Source organism: Carassius gibelio, chromosome A7 (assembly GCF_023724105.1).
Source record: "Carassius gibelio isolate Cgi1373 ecotype wild population from Czech Republic chromosome A7, carGib1.2-hapl.c, whole genome shotgun sequence".
NCBI classification, from domain to species: domain Eukaryota; kingdom Metazoa; phylum Chordata; class Actinopteri; order Cypriniformes; family Cyprinidae; genus Carassius; species Carassius gibelio.
The window spans coordinates 6,642,808-6,659,299 of NC_068377.1; the positions used below are offsets into that span (position 1 = coordinate 6,642,808).

The following is a 16,492-nucleotide window of genomic DNA, read 5'->3' on the forward strand; positions in this document are numbered from 1 at the left end:
ATGATGATTTTTTAAAAATCATAATTTTGTGTATTTGGTGTAACAGAATATGACATGCTTTAATGGTCAAAAAACACATTCCTTTTCAAATTCTATACATTATTGTAGGTCCTCTATGTCCCGTCTCTCTCAAACGCCTCGTTTTCTATGAAGTCCCTCCTTCTGACAAGCGCAGTCTGCTCTGATTGGCCAACATTTTTCAAAGCAATTGCATGTATTCTGAAGATCTTGAGCTAGGGCATTTTTAAACATTGGAAAGGAAGTCAAAGAGAAAGGAAAAAATTTAATTGCATCATATGACCCTTTTAAAACATGATCAAATTTTTTGCACATAAACAAAAATAAGTTTTTGTTTTCAGTTTCTTAAAAAAATGGAAATCAAACCGTTTCTCATTTCTCTTTATTCTTTTTAAGTAGAAAATCAAATGACCAAAATACATGGACCCTTGTGTTTCTCGTTCTTTCATTTGGACTTTCAACAAACCCCTTGCGCTTTAATCCTCATCTTCAACATTCCTTGTTCCCCACATTACATCAAGGGGGACAGGTGAGTGAAAAACCCATATATCAACCACTAATATAAATATTTCTTACGCAGAAGTGTTTAAGGATATCATAGGCATGAATGTAACACACACCAACTAGAAAATAAAAAGAAGTCAAAACGAGAAGACTTTGATCTTTCTTTTATTGCAAGAGCATGGCTTAACATAAATAAGGCAACAACAAATGTTTCAAATGGAAAACTTCAAACAGTTTTACAACATGTCCAATAAAAGGTGCTGCTTAAAGACCTAATGATCTGCTTTCATAGAGGCACATGGGCACCTGCGTGTAGGTTTATGTAAAGCAACCCACCTCTGAAAGAGAAAGAAATGAAGAAAAGACAGAGGCTGCATGAGCAAGTAATTAATAAGCCTTGGAGAAAGGAGAAAAGAGAAGGATGTCAGACGTGACGTGCAGATGAAAGAACCAGAGGCAGACGGTTAGTGTCATGCAGCGTGCATTTCCTTTGAAGGTTAAAGACACTTGCAGAAGATCACCTTTGGATCAACATTGCTCACAGCAAGTCACAGTGGAGAGGTCGATAAGGACTACAAGTGAATAAAAAAAGGAGAAACACACATAAGAAGTGAATCATATTAAAATGCAAGGCTGTAAACAGTGATTCGAAATGAGCTGATAATGCACAAAAAATGTATTATCCATGCTTTATTTTCATTCATATCATTTGATGATCAATCTGCAATCACTATTCATACAAATAAACAGATCGAAATCTAACAATCGTCTTCCAGTGTCAACAAAAAGCATGTTTCGTATTATTAATTCTTCTCAGTAAGTTCCGACTGGAAGAAAAAAAAAAGTGCATTTTAATTGCACTTAAATGTGTTTCTGTAAATTCTGTAAGTACAGAATTATCCAGCCCTCAGACAGTACATTATAGGTAGCAAATGACATTAAAAGAAACCACAGTAACAGTCCAGTGAATCAAATGAGAGGAGGTTTACAAGACTGCCAACTAGTGTTTCTGCCACGACTCCGTAAGTCTTTCATTCAAACCAAAGCTACTTTACTGGTGCATTAGTAGTTTGATGGTGCATGTAATGTGACAGGAATCTGAGTGATACAAAACTGGCGGATGATTGAGACTACAGGAGTAAACAGATGACATTAAATTATGTGCATTTGGAACCGTTGAGTGGCTCTGCATGAGAACTATACAAATAAGCCTGAGAAAAAAATATTATGCTTACATGTTTGCTCTTTGTTATAGAGGGATGCATGATCTCTAGAGTCATGTAAGCAAGTAAATGTGACTTTTTCATGTTATCTGTATCGATCCAGTATTCAAAATAAGCTGATAGGCCTATAATTGATTGATAAATTATGGCCAAATGACCATAGGATCATTTATTTATTCCAATGGTTTATAATATGTTACGTGTATGTATTTTCTTTAATTTCTTTTTTCCCTGTTGTTGCACCCAATTTAAATCTGGATTTTTTTTTAGATGAGCATTTTTTTTTTTTATTAATCTCACAAAATATTGATTGATATGTAATATCACCCTACATTTTTACTTAATATAAATATGAATAATTATTTATATCTGCTACAATGTCCTCATATGCACCCCTAGTTACATATACACCACATGTGTAAGAGCACAGAGCTTATCTCAGCTTAGAGCTTACAGTTAAACTTTAATTAAGCTCTCTGGACCACATCTGTGATATACAGGGTAACACAAAACAAAATCACATTTACAGTAATGCACTTACAGTACAAAGCCTATGGAAGCCTAACCCTAACCAGACAATATGCAGGATTTAACTAAATATAAAATGAGCATGCTGTTTTGAAAGTGCACCCACAAGACAACACATTGTGTTAAAATAGACTAGTATGTAAAAACCACACAAAATGTCACATTTTTGACAATTTTAAAGCTTAAACAACACACTTTTGTTCTGATGAATTTCTACAGATGCACATTTCTGCTTTAAACCCTCTGTAATCTCTTGTTCCATAGACTTCCATTGTAATTCTTGTTTGTTTTAACAATATGAAGGACAAAATGCAGTTCTTTTTTGTGGTAGTCGACAACATTTTTCACAGATGCTATCAATAGATTAGCTTCTGCTGAACCCGGAACATTCCTTTTAACAGCCATTGCTGTATGTTTTTCATAAGAAGCGTAAACCTGCGAGAAGAATGTGACAGGTTCCTGAATGGTTTAACATTAATGTTTGCAGCTTGATCGGTCAGGTTTTGTAAACTTGTAGTCTCAACAAAGAACGTTCATTAATAATTAAAAGCAGAACGTCACTCTTCATCGTGCATTTAAAGGCTGCTCACTCATTAAAGTGCTTAAAGTTCACTCTGTGTTTGACACTTTTTTTCTTTTTACTCAAACCTTAATAACAATCCAAACCAGGCCATTTCACTTCTACTCTCTGAAAAAGCAGGAAATGAATCTCTCGTTCAGATCGCTTTGTTCATGAAAACATCTAAACATCTGCTACTTTTGATCTCAAGGTTGTTCTGTGTATTTTTCAGTCCTGAATAAATATCCACAGCCATTTTCATCTACATATTAACCCTTTTAAAGGGACCTGATGTTGCTTCTCTCACACTGAGACCCAGTGGTGCATGTGCTCTTCTAACCAGCGCTGCAGAGGCTGGAGATTGAGCGGCTCGGCCTCTGCGTACATCTGGACCAGCTGTTCATGGAGAACGGCGAGCAGAGGCAGACTCACACTGAGCAGTTCGTACAGGAAGGCGTAATCCTCGACATTATCCCGCAGGTGGACTCCTGTGGCCCACACTTTACCGTGCAGCCAGTTAAACACACGGCGAGGCACAGCACACACAGTCTGGCTCACGTGCAGCGGCCAGCGCAGGCTTCTCTTCAGCGAGGACAGGATTCCCGGAGACTCGTCCTGGAGTCGATGCTCACGTCTCTCTGGACTACAGCTGGAGCCGTCGTTAGAGTCGTCAGTACACGTCTGAAGAAAAAAATAGGTGTGCTGTAAGACAACTCTAAATGAATAAAAGAAAAAAGAGTTGAAGCATAAATGAGTTCTTACCTTGTTTAGAATTTGTGTACTTCCATTCTTTACTAAGGGTTTCCTTTGTGCAAAGTGGAGTTTGCAGTACAACTTTCCTACAGGGGCAAAAGAAACTATGATAATACAGTATTGTAAAGCTGCGGTCTTGTTTACTGTTTACTGTATATCCACTGCACATGGCCTTTTCACCTAATGAATTACGCTCATTTGAGCTATTCATGTGCAAACTCATGCTTATTTATTTCTCACACTTAATAATCATTTTATATGTTGGATAGAATGAATGAGTTCATTTGATTCACACTGCATGTTGTAATCAGTCAAAGTTGGAAAAATGTGGGGGAAAATCTGAAATCTGAGGGTGCAAAACGGCAATATATTTATGGTGGGAAATTTGCAAAATATGTTCATGGAACATGATCTTTACTTGATATCCTAATGTTTATTGGCATAAAATTTTTTTATAATTTTGACCCATACAATATTTTTTTACAATTATTTTTTGGCTATTGCTAAAAATATTCCCCAGTGACTTAAGACTTAAGGCCTACTCAAATGATTGCTTGTTTTAGTCTGTCATACAAAGATATATTGTTAAAGAAGACTTGAAATATAGTCATTTGGAATAATTTCGTGCTGATTAGTGTCATTTTTAGAACTTGACAGCTTTTGCTCCTATTTGCCTTAATTGTATAGTAAAAGGCAGCCTGGACCTTCTGGTAAAAATCTTCTTTTGTATTCCAAAGAAAGAAAATATACCATACAGGTTTTATACAACATGAGGGTGAGTAAATGATGATTTAATTTTAGGGTGTCATCTTACTTTTTTTGGGGGGGTTAACTAATCATTTAATGAGAAACGGTGAGAATGCAGTAAAATTATCACAGTACCTTCCTCTGGATCGAAGAAATGTCTTCCCTGGCTCAGCGGAGCTCTGCAGGTTTGACAGCGGAAACATTCCCTGTGGAAGTGGAAACCCTCCGCGCTGAGCCTCTCCACTGCAAACACACGTTTCTTACACGCATGACACACATCTCCCAGACTCTGAAATTCTCTTTTGATGGAAGGCTAGGGGGGAAAAGAAGAAGAAAAAAGTTTGTGTGATTTGGTCAATCAAAACATGTTGAAAATAACCCTGAGAATAACATCCAAACTGATTGAGCGGTCATGGAAAATATAATATCAAAGCAATTACACCGAGAATCCTAATGTGATGAGATACTTCTAGTTTTGCACCTGGATGTACTGCAATGGTTTAACAATATGCAGTATATCTTAAAACAGTGCTGAGTTCTGTATTCCACAATACACCGTGTTTGATTTGACTTTTCCAGTTGGCTCTTTGTGATGAACGAGCCAAAAATAATTTCATACATTAAACATTTTTTCTAACTCATTATTTGATTCAATGTTTTTAAATTTCATTAAAAATTGAAAATAACCATATGTATTATTGGGATAATAATATGGATGCCACACAATGACTTCAACATGTAAAACACAGGTTATATGACATTTGAAATGTTGCTGCATTTTTTTTTTCATATTTCTTCACATATCATTTTTGGGTAGCAGTAGGCAGTATACAGTATTTACATTGCTGTACAATATGTAGAACTCTATAAGAGATTTAATCGAATTTACTCGATTTAGAAGAGTGTGAAATGAGAATGAAATGAAGATAAAGCAATATAAGGCAGAGCATGAGAGGACATGCTGAGGAAAATCAGTGAGGAAAAGACTTCAGAATACATTTAACACATATTTGTTAAACAACGAGTCCGATTGGATAGTTTCTTTCGAAACAAACTGCATTGCTCTATTCCATTACTCACTGAGCTGCCTAAATAGGCATCATCTTAAAGCATCACATGAATATGGTGTAAAACAGGCAAGATGCATTAAGCACCCCTCCTTGTTTTTGCAAATTTTAAGGTAGTGTTGCACTTATTCTTGTTAGCTTAGCAACATGCTAACATCAAACTACTGAAATGAGTGTGCTTTGTTTCCTGTGCAGATTGATATGTGCAATTTACATAACTCTGACTCACTGGAAATAAATGACTGGCTACATTCACAAAACTTGAAATAAGTTGTTTCACGTACATTTTGCTACATTATTCAGGTGACACATCCACCAGAGGCACTATAACACTTTCTTTTTTCTCCATTGCCGATGCAGATTTATTAAGCAGGAGTGTCTTGAAAAATAAAAATAAAAATGTGTATAAAAATTCCTTCGAGGTTTTGAGCTCTTTTGTTGAGTGTCATGACTCGTGTTCAAAGTGAGTCGAACATGAGCTTTTCTCTTGGTTAATGCATTGCTGTACTAGGTGAGCTACCGAGCAAGTTTACCATGTCAGAAAATCCAAATATAGAGGGCTGCTAATGTGCTGCTTACCGTATTTTTCGGACTATAAGTCGCACCTGAGTATAAGCCACATCAGTCCAAAAATACGTCATGATGAAAAAAAAAACATATACAAGTCAAACTGGACTATAAGTCGCATTTATTTAAAACCAAGGACCAAGAGAAAACATTACCATCTACACCCATGAGTTGGCGCTCTATGTTCTCAGTGTAGGCTACAGGAGCACTGAGCAGCATAGAGCGCCCTCTCGTGGCTGTAGACGGTAATGTTTTCTCTTGGTTCATTTGTCTTAGTTCATTTCTCTTGGTTCATGTCAAATTAGTTTTGATAAATAAGTCGCACCTGACTATAAGTCGCAGGACCAGCCAAACTATGAAAAAAAGTGTGACTTATAGTCCGGAAAATATGGTAAGTCAAAATGAGCTGTTTAATTTACAAATCAGGTACTGTGGTAAACGTATAGTGAAGTTCTAAAATATTATTGTGTAAGTAACCACCTAAAAATTTATATTTTTTAATCAATTATATTGCCCGTAATCATAATTTGAATAAAAAAAGTAAACATTTTGTTGGTCTCTTACTGCCTCTAAAGTTAATTTCAGCTGCAGTGAAATGCATGCACAGGTACAGCTTATTCACACATGCCTGGATTGCATCTGTAGAATGTACAGTAGGCATCTCATTAGGTTTTAGAACAGAGCCCATGTTTAGCTCACAATGAGGGTTGTCGGTCATTCTTTAGATACTTCTAAAAGCATCTTGTGAAACTTGAAAAACTCCCATGTTGAGATGATTATGTAATGATCCAGTCACTTTTGGTTTGTTCAGTGGGTGGAGCTAGAGTTTCCGGTCAGGCATCTGACAGTGGAAGAGAGGACTTCTGGAATCCTCTCTCTCCCTGTGCTCAGCTGGAATGTAAGGATGCTTACAGCCAAGTGTTGTGTTACACTGGCACGTTCTCATTAGAAGACCAACCATGTGAAGAGAAACAGTTCATCAAAGAGATCTGCCACCCTGATCAGTGCTCTCCAGTCCTGCCTACAGCATGCCAACAATCAACAAACAAAAGTCCAGGGAGATTATGGATAATTATGGTCATTCCACAGATATGGTTATATATCTATTTGGGAGCATATAAGTCTCAATTTGACTGAGGAAATTTAGTTTGTTTTCTTACAGAAAATGATGTTGTGTGTCTGCTGGTGGCAGACTGAAAATGTAGATTTTGGGGGTTTATTGCTATTAACTGTTGTGATCATCTTTGGTTAAAGAAAATATTTAGCCAAAAATGAATAATGCTCCAAAACTGTATGACATTTTTTTTTTTCATGTAGGATTATTGGACTATGTTTTACAATAAATGCCATTTCAGTTTTTATACTTAAGTAATTACAAAGAAACGGCAAGCAACACATTGAATTATGCACTACTTTTTTGAGTGTATTTTGTTTAAAAGTAATTGTTACATCTTAAAAGTAATAACTTAAATCTATGATACACGTGAGATATTTCTTCCGTGGTATAAATAAATCTATACATGTTTGGAATGACATCATTTGTGGGGAAACTTTTCACTTTCAGTCATATAATCAAACATTAATGCTGACAAAAACTCACCATCTGTAAGTCACTCTTTGCTTCTACTTGCATTTTTATGCCATAAAGTTTTGTAACCACAAATTAAATCACATTCCTTATATCATAAAGCTGAATTCTGAGCATACAGCAATGATAACTAACCTAAAATTATTTAGAAGAGGCTAAATATGAATGCCAGATGTCAAAACCCTTATGCTAAATCCCTCCTAACTGTAATTATATCCCCTAACTTACTGTAAGCGACAAGGGAACGCTCACCAGACGGGACGGACTCATTCTTTCTCCCTGTATCTTCTTTTTAAAATGCTGCACATGTAATGGTTTAGATTTAGACTCCTTAACCAAATGTATACCAATGGAAGAGGAGAAAAAGTAAGAATTAGATTCAGGAGTGGGACAGATTGTAAAACTTTGGACGTGTCCTTACCAGCTGTGACAGCAGAGAGAGATACAAGAGGAAATGAGAGGAGAAGGACAGGAAGCAGCAGTGCATTGTGTGAGAGACCATGAAGGGATGGTCAGTGTGAGGGAACGAGGGAAATGGAGAAATGAAGAGAGAGGCTGCACAGACACAAAACTAGAGAGAGAGAGGGAGAGGGAGAGAGAGAGAGAGAGAGAGAGAGAGAGAGAGAGAGCAAGCAATCAGTAAATAATAAAAAAATATCTATGATGAATCAGTGATCTCAGTGTCACTTAACACAATTTGATCTTGTGCCAGTTACTTTAAGATCACCTATGGCACTATCAGTTTATTGTTTGGTTGTTTTGATATAACCAGATATATGTATATTTTTATAAATAGCAATACTATCTATTGTATTCTCTCTTGTCTATAATAAGTGGAAACACATTCAAGCAGGATTTTCACACAAACTTGCACGTATGACAAAAAATGACATTGACTATTGATGATTAAAATATTCCTGTGTCGCTAATCGAGTGCAACAGTCGGGTTCCAGAACTAAAAACTCTCCTCTATTTTTAATAACAACTAATAAACCTTTAAAGACGGGTTGTGAGCTCTGAGGTTGTTAATCGACAGTAAATCAGTAATCAACGTTGATTTTCAAATGCATTTTTGCTTCAAATAAACACTGTGATGTTAGTGATTCGCCTTCAGCTTGTAGGCTTCACTGGAAAGAAGCGCCTAAGTAATGGCAGCCAATGTTGAAGGTCAGGAGTCTAGATTAGGAGAGGACATGGGAGGACGTACTGTAGGGAGTGGTAATGCATTCTGGGATTGGGAGTGGTGGGGTTAATGTGGAGATGGATCAGAAGGTCAGACAGCAGAGGAGTCCGTTCTTCCAGAAAAGATAGTTTGAACATTCAATAAGAACTGAGCAAATTGGATTACAGGAGACTCATTACTCAAAGGGAAAAGACTCAGATGTTGCTCTTTTAGATCTCAGGAGGCCTGAGCTCTTAATCTTAAACAGGATTTCTTATGTTTAACTGACAGTGAAGAACTTTATCTCAGGTGTTTCTCAGAAAATTCAATGGTACGAATAAACACAAAAACAGACATGAGCAGTGAAACTGATAAGGAGAGCTGCAGATAATTGAATTTTAGAGTAAATAAGACAGGGTAAGTAACTGATGACAGTAATTGATGGAACGATCCCTTTAATTCTCCATTTGCTCTTATTTTTGCCTATAAGAGACACAACTGAGATATACATTTTAGTTTTTTCTTTTCTGGGGGTATATATAAAAATATGCTGCTTTATGCAACACATACTGTATTATGATAATTATGTAACTTTCCTTGGGGAAAATGTTAAAATTATACATTCACATTCAGAGTTAGCAGTCATTAATGGACTGTTCAACATATGTTAGTCACTCTTCAGAATGTTTTCAAAAGCTAAATATACTCATAAAAATTGCGAGGAGGAGCGTCTGACCCGTACTTTAATGACGGATGACAAAACCCAGATCAGTGTTATGAAGCCGGAGAGATGCACATATACAGAGTCATTCACACACACTGAGAGAAGAGCTAGCGTCAGTTTTTGCAGATAGTTTATATTTTGTTATTTTTTTGGCCACTGCATATTCTCACAGAAACAATGTTATGAAATATAATAAATGCACGGAGAATAAGAATGTTTGAATCATCTGTGGACTCCTGGACTGATGGTTTCTCCTTATGTGTGCAGTAAAATAGCAAAGCAGCTTATTTTCTAGTCAGAGATATCAATTTAAATGCTTATAGGACCCCTGAGCAGCTCAGACCCCTTTATACAACCAAGAAAGTCCCCAACCCTCTTGGTTCTGCCACATGAATTGAGAGAATATTTTTATTCCAACAATTTCTTTAAAGAACAACCAAAGAATATGATGGTTATGATGTCCACTGGCATTCGCTGACTTTATTAAATCTTTTAAAGTAAAACAGGTCATTTGAAAGTACTGAGTTCTAGTATACGTCCCCACATCTGTTCTGCTAGACGGATTATTAACCAACTACGGCTAGCAGGGGTTTAGGGAATTAATTACTTTGCATGCAATGATATCTGCAAAGACTGCAGGTGGGTGAAATGATGCTCAGTCACTCAGTGATCACAGGCCAAAACACGCAGAGCATGCATAAGCAGCTGAGCGAGGAAAGCTCAAGCTCAAGCTAGCAGCTGCCTAAAGTAGAAAAGATTAGGAATAGTCCTTCCTGCATGTTTGACAGATTTGTTCCCTTGTATAGTTTTCTGAGTTTTACTGGTATTTCACTTTATTTTTGTTCAAAGCTCAGATTTCTGAAGGGTATAAACATATTGTGATTCTGTGTTTTGGATCCGCTTATTTTCTGTACAGTTTTAAATGTCTAGAGTGCTTAGGATTTGTACTGGGAATATTCAAGGTATCCATAATTTTGTAAAATGAAGAAAAATACTTTCTGGAAATATTTTATCTTGCTCTTTTACAAGAGACTCTTTTGAGTGACATAGAACATTTAAAATCAAAACAGCATGTTTTTGGGCAGATATAATATTTATCTTTTACATCTAGAAGCAGAGGTGTTGCTATTCTCATTAAACGTCATTTACCATTCAAAGTTTTAAACTGTACTAAAGATAGAGATCGTGTAATGATTCCTCTTGTAGATTGGCTATTAGTTATTCCACATAGCTCTGCATCTGTAACTGCTCAGGTGAGATTTCTTCAGAATATTTGTAAAGATCTTGGTTTTGTAGATGTCTGGAGAACTCTTCACCCTGCTGATAAGGAACACAATTTTTTTTTCTACTTCCTATCATTGTCAGTCAAGACTAGATTACTTTATGGTGAAAACAGATTTGCAATTAGTATTATCTTGTAATATAGAAAGCATTTTACTGTCAGATAATGGCAGTGTTACCATGGAGCTTCAATTTGAGAATACTGTGGACTATTCTATACAGTGGAGAGCTAATATTGAAAGCTTTAGAGACAGTGCATTTTAAGTTTACTTTTATTTCTACAATTGTTTATTCAGATGATAATATTTTCCATGATAATAAGAATATTAATAATTCATTTAGGGATTTTTATATAAATTAAAGGTGACCATCTCAAACAAATGGTTGACTTTTTTTCTGAGTTTAATATTCCAACAATTTCAGTTACACAAAAATAATTTCTCAATGGCCCTATGACTAGACAGGAGTTTATTGATGCTATTAATGCTCTAAAGAATGATAAATCACCAGGGCCAGATGGGTTTTGTGGAGGGTTCTCAGGATTTTCAAGAGTTGCTAGCAGACCCATTGATTAATAAGTTTAATTATTTGATTGTGGTTAAAGAAGTACCAAAGACCCTTTGAGAAGCCTATATCTCACTTATATTAAAGAAAGGTATAAGTCCTGACATGCTCTTCTTACAGGCCAATTGCATTACTGCATGTTGACCGAAAATTGCTTTCTAAAATTTTAGCAATTTTACCCTTTATATTAACATTGACATTTTTATTAAAAATGGAGTTTAATGATCCTTGTTTCCTTATTCAATTCTTGACTAAAAAAACATGGTAACGGAGTGGAAATGTGAAGATCTATCTCCCAACAAACAAAATGCAGTGATAAAACGGGACATTTACTATTTCTAAGGTACAATTAATGTAATTGTGAACCGTATGTTATTTTAAAAAGAGATTCATATGATAGTAAAGGATGACACTAATCCTGGGAAAACAACTTCAAGTATTTTAAATAATAAAATAATTGTTTCCTGAATATTGACAAAAAAAATAAAGACAAAATACTTGCTTTTATGTCCATGTTAATGAGGGACAGAAGCAGCACCCATTATGGAGAATGTTCAACCTGCATTTAATAATCTTAATGATGTCTCAAAACTTGAGGAGCCCTACTTATAACACACATATTAGACCAGAAGGACGATCTGTCTTATCTCCTCTTCCCCCCTCTAGAGGCGCTGAAGCATTGCTCTCACGGCCAGCACTGCTGAGTGCCGATGGCTGTATTTCCTGAGTCTGAGTCAGCTGTGTTCTCTGCCTCTGATTGTGTGTGTGTGTGAGTCGGGTGAAGTGGTTTCCTCTGTGGATTCAGAGGACTGGAATGAAGCGAGGGGAAGAGAGGAGCTGAGGGCTCCTCAGTGTGTTGAACACACAGCACATGTGGGCAGCGCTGGGTATGAGCCGTTATACTGATGATACAACCGTGGGGAAACTTTGGGGTGTGTCTACAGCAAGGCAGAGATTCACACTGTACTTGATGCTAAATTATTCATTACACTCATTTAAAAATAAATGTTCCCAAATTCTTTATTTTTTTGCAGGAATGCAACAAAAGAACAATTTTTGATTCCCCAAAGAACAGTTTTTAGATCATTTTAAAGAACCTAAAAAAAAACTATAAAGAACCCCAAGCTTCCATGGATGTTAAAGGTTCTTCATGGAAACATTGATCCCAATAGAGAACCTGCGTCTTGGAGGCCTCTCATCATTAGAGTCAGACTGATATCATTATACCAGGAGCAGTTTCAGAGAAAAGAAAGCCATGGTGAGAAGGACAGAAGGAAGAAAAGAGAAAGAAGAGATCAACTAGGCACAAAAATACTGGGATCACTCCAAGTAAAGAGGTTCTCCAAAGCCACAATGTAATAGAATACTTAACCCCTAAATTTCCTCGTTATTATTATATATATATATATATATATATATATATATATATATATATATATATATATATATATATATATATATAATTTGAAACCAATATCACTTAAACTGCCCAGACCCATATCTCGATGTCAAATCTTGTACAACACATCATAATGTAAAATATTTTAAAGTTTGTGAAAGACATATTAGAGCACCAACATAGATTTTCTATGAATGCCAATAAAAAAATTAGTCCGTCACTAAAATCTATTGTATGACTTCAGACAGTTTTTGCATTTTGGACCTCTGCAGCCTTAAAGGGGGGGTGAAATGCTATTTCATGCATACTGAGTTTTTTACACTGTTAAAGAGTTGGCTTCCCATGCTAAACATGGACAAAGTTTCAAAAATTAAGTTGTACGTTTGAAGGAGTATTTCTGTTCCAAAAATACTCCTTCCGGTTTGTCACAAGTTTCGGAAAGTTTTTTCCGAGTATGGCTCTGTGTGACGTTAGATGGAGCGGAATTTCCTTAAATGGGTGCTAAGGCACTTCTGCCGGAAGAGCGCACGCTCCCGTATAGCAGAGCACTGAGAGCACAACAGACTTCACTGATCAGAGCGAGAGCGTCGCGAAATGTCACAAAAGGAGTGTGTTTTTGGTTGCCAGGGCAAGACAACCCTGCACAGATTACCAAAAGTGAAACAGCATTAAGGGACCAGTGGATGGAGTTTATTTTTACAGAGCATCAACGGAGTTGCGCAAGTGTTTGTGTTTGTTCCCCTGCATTTCGAAGATGCTTGTTTTACAAACAAGGCCCAGTTTGACGCCGGATTTTCACATCGTTTATTTCTTAAGGATGATCCAATCCCAACGAAAAAGGGTCACGATCGTGTGTTGGAACCGCAGGCGGTGAGTAAAACTGCTTCATATATCTCTGTGTTGTTAACTATGCTATCAGCGCGTAAGCACATCAAGTAAACAACATGCGATGTTGTTATCAAACTGCACTTTCCACATGTACAGCTTAAAAAAAAAAAAAAAAAAAAAAAGATGACAAAGTGGAACTTAGTCATTTTCCAAAACCGCTAAGCAAATATATATAGTTTCAGTACATACCACATAGAGAAGCCTTTGCTGATGCTGCTCTTGTTAAATTTCAGCCTCTGGATCTGTGTCACAGCTTCCACATGCTCTCAACTCAAAATCCTACTGGCGCTCGTGATTCTTTAGCTCCGCCCACACGTCACGCCTCTAGGCGCTCGTGTTTTTCCGGGAAAAATCGGTACAGACTATCTTTCTCTTATGAATATAATAAAACTAAAGACTTTTTGGAGTTATGAAGGATGCAGTACTACTCTATAGGTACTCAAGATTAACAGGATATTGAGTGAAAACGAGCATTTCACCCCCCCTTTAACTTTCATTATATGGAAAAGAGCAGCAAGAACATTCTGCAAAATAACTCTGTTTGTGTTCCACTGAAGAAAAATGGAAATAATGCGAATGATATAAGAGAGAGTAAACGAAGACAGAATTTTATGTTAATACATATAAATATTTGTATTTATACAGTTATATATACAGTAAATAATGCACAAATCTGTACATAAATCCAAATGCATACCACATTATTATTATTATTATTATTTTCCTTAGTCTTATTTAAACGTTCTTTCTATTCTCAATTTCATATGTATGCTTGTACTGTATGTATGTTTGTACCAAGAGCTCCTAAAAACCTCAACAAATTCCTTGTGTGTTTGCACACAGTTGGCGAATAAATCAGATTCAGGATTTTAATTATTGGGTGAACTATTCCTTTAAGAAAATGCAATGTAAAACTTGCACTGATGCCATGAGTTTAGTCAAAGTGGTATTTACCTGTCTGCGAATAGAGCAGCTTGCAGTGCTGTCTTCAAATTTTGCTAGAAGCTGAGAGGCTATAAACTTGACCTTGTTTTCTTTCAGTTCCCGCCCCTCACTAGATACAGAAGAGCTCTGATTGAAGGATCTGGTTGTCTGGAAGAGAAGTAGACCAGTCACAGAGCAGTTCCAGTTTCACATGCTATATAATAATCACATATAATACTGACCTCTTCTAAGTAATTAATTTTCCGTCTTCTCTTGTATACGGCATCATTTTCTTCAACATTTTTATCATTCTAAAGAAAAATGTATTATATTTTGCTTTAGAAAGTGATGTCCAAACTTGAACACAGAACATCGTCCACAAAACATTAGCTTTAAAAGTGCTTGTAATAACTCACTTGTACCCCATTGTATCCGACCTTGGGAATGCGTTTACGAGGCTGAAGTAAACTCTGAACAGGTCTGGGAGGACCCGATGGACATTTTTCATTATTTGCATCACCATCTGGCTTTGAATCTACAATAAACCATGTGACAAACATTTACATGACATTTGAGAATAAACAACTACAACAAACAAGTATTGTAACCAAACAAACATCCATTTACAACATAAAAGCCTCATATTGCAGCTTGTAGGAGCCATTTGAATGCATGTGATTTAGTTGACATCAGACATGCTTCTGCTGTATTAACTTCTCTGAGGCCAGATCATATATAATGTGGAATATTTATGGCCTCGTCTGCGCTGAAGTGCAGATCTGTAGGGCGGTAGCCTGGATTCAGACAGACATGCATTCCTGGCATGACTGAAGGAATTGTGTAACACAAATGTTTGAGTGCAAAAGGCCAGATAAAATACTTCTGTTTAGGGGTTTTCCATAAGTGCATTGTGTGTTTCCTTAATGGACACACCTTATGCAAACTCTAACTAGGTGGAAGACACACTCTAAGCAGATAATAGGTTTTGGTTTTGGTTTCAAATCTCTGAACACCTTTAGAGGGCTAACAGAATGTCATGTATTTGAGAAGTGAAGATCTCTTGAGTTGAAAAGATATTTTGGTAGTACTTTATTTTACATTCCTGTTCCGCATATACATACTATATACTTACTATAGCAATTACAGTAACTGGGTAATAAGTAGGTACTAACCCTAAATCTACATCTTAACTGAACCTTAACTCATGTAGGAACATTAAACTGCCCGGTACTTTCATGGGTAAGTTCTTTATAAGTATATGATTGTAAAATAAAGTGTAACTGGTATTTTTATGACAATAACATCTGTGTATTATGAGACTATGATTATGTTTGAAGTGGAATACATGCATACTGCCAACTCTTACAGTGTGTGTACCAACGCAACATGCAATGAGAGAAAGTTCAATTACTAGTATGCTAGATTGTTGTTGTTAATGAAGTCAAGAAGGCTGCTGAAAAATGTAACTGATATATTACACAAAATTATATTATATATAAATTAAATTCCTGACAGTAAAGACACTTATAAAGGTACAAAAGATTTGTATTTCAAATAGTTTCTGTTCTTTTGAACTCTCTACTTATCAAAATGCAAGGAGAAATGGCAAATACTAGTATGCAAGATACTTTATTTATGCATACTTAATTCAGCAAGTGATATCCATCTTGGAAATGTCCTACCTATCAAGGGTCATTGAGACTACAGAAAATTAATGACTAAAATTACATCTGTTTCAAGTGAACTAAATAATTAAATTAAAGAGCACCTATCATGGAATTTTGAAATGTACCTTTCATGTAGTGTGTAACATAGATCTAAGTGCAAAAACATCATGCAAAGTTTGAAATATGACAGTGAACCATATATAAAGTTATTGTCTTTCAAAAGTAAGAGTCGACTCTGAGTCATTTTTATGAATCGTTAGAAGACCGAAGCTTTTTCTCTGACTAGATGATGTCAACTTGTCAAGTTATTTGAATACGATACGCCCACT

General features: G+C 36.1%; 1 protein-coding gene across 3 annotated transcripts in view; it reads right to left on the minus strand.

Moving 5' to 3' along the window:
* Nucleotides 1-671: 671 nt before the first annotated feature.
* The window catches only part of LOC128016518 (F-actin-monooxygenase MICAL2), a 48,248-nt gene continuing 32,427 nt past the window's right edge, over nt 672-16,492 (minus strand). For all 3 annotated transcript variants that reach the window (XM_052601074.1, XM_052601073.1, XM_052601075.1), the window contains 6 exons: nt 14,913-15,031; nt 14,739-14,807; nt 14,527-14,664; nt 4,468-4,645; nt 3,595-3,671; nt 672-3,513 (listed from right to left, as the gene is read on the minus strand). In XM_052601074.1, coding sequence (XP_052457034.1) covers nt 3,136-3,513; nt 3,595-3,671; nt 4,468-4,645; nt 14,527-14,664; nt 14,739-14,807; nt 14,913-15,031 — 959 coding nt within the window. In that variant the 3' untranslated portion in view covers nt 672-3,135. The remainder of the gene's footprint in view (nt 3,514-3,594; nt 3,672-4,467; nt 4,646-14,526; nt 14,665-14,738; nt 14,808-14,912; nt 15,032-16,492) is intronic.